General features: G+C 33.3%; 1 protein-coding gene across 1 annotated transcript; it reads left to right on the top strand.

The window, feature by feature from the left end:
- The first annotated feature begins 803 nt into the window (after nucleotides 1–803).
- On the top strand, nucleotides 804–4,726 carry LOC107489041 (uncharacterized). The gene is made up of 10 exons (XM_016109827.3): nucleotides 804–930; nucleotides 1,065–1,341; nucleotides 1,728–1,811; nucleotides 1,913–2,251; nucleotides 2,370–2,505; nucleotides 2,662–2,824; nucleotides 2,914–3,042; nucleotides 3,287–3,481; nucleotides 4,106–4,228; nucleotides 4,511–4,726. The coding sequence occupies exons 2-10, from the start codon at nucleotides 1,158–1,160 to the stop codon at nucleotides 4,616–4,618; spliced, it is 1,461 nt and encodes a 486-aa protein (XP_015965313.1). The 5' UTR covers nucleotides 804–930; nucleotides 1,065–1,157; the 3' UTR covers nucleotides 4,619–4,726.
- Nucleotides 4,727–5,137: the final 411 nt, after the last annotated feature.

Here is a 5,137-nt window from a genome sequence, read left to right on the forward strand (position 1 = left end):
AGTAAAAATACTAATATTAGTCACAAAATTTAACATTATATAAGTTTAAAAGCAATTCAGTGTAAAAAAAAAAAAAAAGTATAGGCCTTTTGATTGACGGAGATCTAAACGTGCTGCAATATCTGAGTCTAACAGTGCACGATGCATCATTAAAATCGAAGGGGGTGTGGGGAGGGACCCCATATCATAATTTTGACAAAAATGGTACTGTTATGAATGTATAAAATGTACTTAAAAAACGCAAACCCTATAAACACTAGCATATACTCAACCCTGGCTTTACGTGAGTGTGTGAAACCACGTCACATAAATGCCAAAACCTACAGAAACCACCAACACACAAATAATTGCATCTTATCATTCAAAAATTTTCTCCATAATATTAATTATTTAATTTAACAAATTCTTAATTTATATATTTTTGTGAGAAAAATCAAGTATATTTATAAAAAGAGAATATAACGTATTTATAACACACACATAGATAAATGAAAAGATTTAATGTGATCTATATAACAAGTAACAACGTAGAAATTGGTCCAAAATCTCAGCCATCTCTCTTCCACACGTTCAGCCAATCAGATCTGTCCACGTGTCAAGAGAACCCGTTTCTAGGTGGGACCCTTTGGCGCCTTAAGCTTCTGCCAACTACAACACAACTGCCGTCACTGTTTACTCAAACTTTTATTTTAATTTTTATTTTTTGTGTTCCTCGTTTTTAGATATTTTCTTTTTTCTTCCTTGAAATATTATAAACAACATCCATCCCCAGATGGAAAATTTGACCACTTTTTTAATCGTTTCTTCTTTTTCAATTATTTATTTTTTTCTGGGGTGGCTTTATTTATTGATTTCACAAGGCATGATGATTGGGGCCAAAGCCAAAATCGTTGAAGACTTTCTTGTAACTTCAACAAGCCAAAGCAAACGGTAGCTTAAACTCCTCAACCTCAACCTCAACCATATATAAATATATTTATTTTTATTTTTATTTTCTTAGAATTATATTTTTTTTCTTCTGTTTTTGTTATTACTATTATTATCATTGTGGTTGTATGTGACAGTGGTTTGTTGTGGGATGGTGATGGTTGTTGTTGTTGTGTTGTGGTGGTGGAGGTAGTGAATAAAAGATCAAGGGAAGAAGAAGAAGAAGCACCATGGGAGCTTGTGTTTCAGCTCCACAAAGGTGTGTTGGAGGGAGATTGAGCTCTTCTTCAAAGAGGAATAAGCAACAAAGAAAGAGGAGTAGAAGGAGTGGTGGTGATGGAATTAGAAGAAGAGTTTCTTCTAAATTGTACAAGGGATCATCATCATTGGATAATAACGTTCTTGACCTTCTTTGTGAATGATTCTTCTTCTTCTTTGTAAGGGTATTTTTCCTTTTTTTGTTTTTTTGGTAATCCATTTTGGGATATGCTTGAATGGTTTTAATCTTTGTGAATTCTCAAGTAAAAGCAAAAGATAAGGCTAAGCAATTATCAATATTTGAAAGCAATGTCAATATTTCTATGAGAAGTTTCAACTTTTGGACTAAGAATGCATTGATGGAGAAATTGGAATTGAAATTTGGAGTAATTGTTGCTATATTGATGTTTGAGTGTCCTAATTAAACTCATATTAATTCGCAGCTAATTCATAGATGTTATTTTTCTCATAAACATGCTTGATTTTGTAATGGCCTTCATTCATGGTTACTCATGTGTTATTGGAACTGAAATCTGTGGCAGGTGGAAGTATTGAAGAGGCATGGTTTGATTCAAATGTGGTATTCGACTCCGACTGCGACGACGATTACCAGAGTGTTCCTGATGGTATGATTTTTGTTATATTCATTCAAATTAAAGTATCTTTGTATTAGAAGCAATGCTATTGCAGAAAGTGGAAATCTCATAAGCGGCATTTTAACATGCAGATTTGTTATCTTTGAATGGAAATGATGCCAACCATAGAGTTTCAACTGCTAGTGTAGATGCAACTGATCATCAAAGTAAATCCGACGGAAACATAGTCGATGCGAATGAACCCGTGTTCGTTGATGAGATTTCCTCAGTGGATGCAAACTCCAACAAGGAAGAAGGGATTTTGGACAATTGTGGAATCCTTCCAAACAATTGTTTGCCGTGTCTAGCTTCTACCGTGCCTTCTATAGAGAAACGAAGATCTTCGAGTTCTAGTCCTCCTAGTGCAAGGAAGAAGGCTCCTATGAAACTCTCCTTTAAATGGAAGGAAGGACATGGAAATGCTACTCTATGTGAGTTGAAATTCTCAAAAGAAGCATGATCTTTTGTCATTGCAAGTTTCATCAAGTTAATCTATTATGATAATTCATCTTATATCATTGCAGTGAATAATTTTAGTTTCCTTTTCAGTGTCGACAAAGACTCTTCTACAAAGACCAATTGCAGGATCTCAAGTACCCTTTTGTCCAATCGATAAGAAAATGCTTGATTGTTGGTCACACATTGATCCAAGCACTTTTAAAGTTCGGGGAGTAAACTATTTTAAGTAAGATGAGTACTATGTTGTTGATAATTTGTTTGAAAGTTGAACAGACATAAAAACCAAAATGCACAAACAATTTGAATAAGTACATTTCTTACTGTGATGTTTTTTACACTTACATACCAATGTCTGATTTGCCTGTGTTTTTCTTTATGGGAGGGACAAGAAGAAGGACTTTGCTCCAAACTATTCTGCATATTACCCGTTTGGCGTAGACGTATTCTTATCGCCACGGAAGGTGGACCATATAGCTCGATTTGTGGAACTTCCTTTTATTAGTTCCTCTGGGAAATTGCCACCAATTCTTGTTGTAAATGTGCAGGTACTCCAATTATTTGTTCAATTACCCTTTTTACCATTTTAACAGATTGATGCACATTGCCAAAAAATAAAATGTTTTGTGGTTTTTAGATTCCACTCTACCCTGCCACAATTTTTCAAGGTGAAACTGATGGGGATGGAATGAGTTTTGTGTTGTACTTTAAACTTTCCGAAGGTTACTCAAAGGAACTTCCTCTGCATCTTCAAGAAAGCATCAGAGTAAGATTCACCATTTCTATGTCAGTATTATTTCTCATTAGTCTTAACACATCCTGCTAAATTTCTTCAATGGGGTAAAGTAATATTGGTAAAAGTAATTTTTAACCCTCAGAAGGATTAATATTGGTAAAAAATTTCCCTTGTATTTTAGTATCCTCTTTAGTTCCATTATTGTCCTTCAATTTCTTTAGTTGCTGATGGAAAATGCCATTTGTCTATGTCTTATTGTCTTCTCTTCCTACAGAAGCTGATGGATGATGAAGTTGAAAAGGTGAAGGGTTTTCCTGTCGATACAATCGCCCCATTCCGGGAAAGGTTGAAGATATTAGGCCGTGTCGTCAACCTCGAAGACCTTCATTTGAGTGCAGCAGAAAGGAAGCTTATGCATGCCTACAACGAAAAACCGGTTCTTTCGCGACCCCAGCATGAGTTTTACTCAGTAAGTTCCATTCACTTGTTATTATAATATAATGTTAATGTACTCTTCAGTAATATTTCAGCTTGATGAAGATAAAACACTTGAATGAATGATAATGGATGATATCAAAACCAAACTTTTAAGTTAAATGCATTGATATCATATTGGTACATCATCACTTTATGGAAGAAGTAACTTGTTGAAGATGATTATGACTTGTGAAAATCACTCAACTTTTCTATAAAATTCATGGATCTGCATAGAGGATTTGATGTCCCATTGAAGAGTAAATGTCGCCATGAATGTCTCTGATCTCTTCAATGATGATGAATCCAAGAAAAAAACAAAATGCATATCATGATGAAATAAAGACTTAGGGAAAGTGAAATGGTGAAATTCAAAGTTTATCTGTGGGCTCCTTCCCCTTGTTGATTTGCATAGTACAATTTAGCTCCATCTTTATGGATTTCTTTATGGTGCCTTTTTTTTATTTATTTTCTTTTAAATTATGTTTGGACCCGCAATTTAATAGTGGTGTCATTTCGTTATAAATGAATACTAGTGATGTTCACATGTTAGTACTTTACTTTATACTATGCTATTGCTTTAATTCACTGACCAATATTTTGCATTTTTGTTTTGTAGGGAGAGAATTACTTTGAGATTGATTTGGATATGCATAGATTTAGTTACATCTCTAGGAAAGGCTTTGAAGCTTTCTTGGACAGATTAAAAATCTGCACTTTAGATGTTGGTCTCACAATTCAGGCAAGTACTTTATCTTAATTTTTCTTAGTAAACCTCTTTTTTAGCCCTAAAAAGATTTTTTTAATTCAAAAGTGAGTTTTTTTCACACACCTAAAAGTTTATGATGTTTTATTCTCGTCATAGTAAACTACTGTTTTGCCTTCAATTAATTAAGGTTAATTTGTCGGCAAATCAGTCATCATTTTGAATGGATTTGTCATGCAAAACTACTCAGATATCATGAGATAATTATGATGTTTTAGCTCTTTATCTTTATATTAATATTTGGTTTATGTAAAACAGGGGAACAAAGCAGAGGAATTGCCAGAACAAGTTTTATGTTGTGTTAGATTAAACGGCATTGACTACATGAATTACCATCAATTGGGACTAACTCAAGATCCCCTCTAACTACAACAACATTAGAAAAAGAGCATTTTGTAAATCCTTAGTATTATTATTATTTAATATGATTAATGATTAATAATAATTGGTCATTTGAAGATATGTTATTTGTTTATATGGCGTGTGTTTTGATTTTAGAGGTTGGGACATCTTGTCACATATAATGCAAATAATGGAGGCAACAAGAGCGTGTGTGTTATGATTTGATGGCTACTATTATGTCATATTGTGGCCAAGGCCAGCCTCAAAGGAGGGCTCACACTGCCACCATAAACAATAAAACATGGTCCTACCTTTGCCTACTTAAGTCAAGAACATGGAGGGTCCATTACTCTCAATTCATTACTCATTTTCTATATATATCCTTTCATTCTCAAAATAAGATTTTTTTTTTTGAAGTTCATCAAAAAATTAATATATTTAGATAATTTCAATAAACCTAAATAAAAAATATAGTTATTTTGATATGGAATAAATAAGTAATAAGTATTGTGGCACAGAAATAAAGATAAAAAAAATATTAAT

This window comes from Arachis duranensis, chromosome 5, assembly GCF_000817695.3.
Source record: "Arachis duranensis cultivar V14167 chromosome 5, aradu.V14167.gnm2.J7QH, whole genome shotgun sequence".
Taxonomy (NCBI): domain Eukaryota; kingdom Viridiplantae; phylum Streptophyta; class Magnoliopsida; order Fabales; family Fabaceae; genus Arachis; species Arachis duranensis.

Coding starts and splice junctions, on each gene's coding strand:
- LOC107489041 (XM_016109827.3), top strand. CDS start 1,158: ATGGGAGCTTGTGTTTCAGCTCCACAAAGGTGTGTTGGAGGGAGATTG. Junction 1,812..1,912: donor TTACCAGAGTGTTCCTGATG/GTATGATTTTTG, acceptor TTTAACATGCAG/ATTTGTTATCTTTGAATGGA. Junction 3,482..4,105: donor CCCAGCATGAGTTTTACTCA/GTAAGTTCCATT, acceptor TTTGTTTTGTAG/GGAGAGAATTACTTTGAGAT.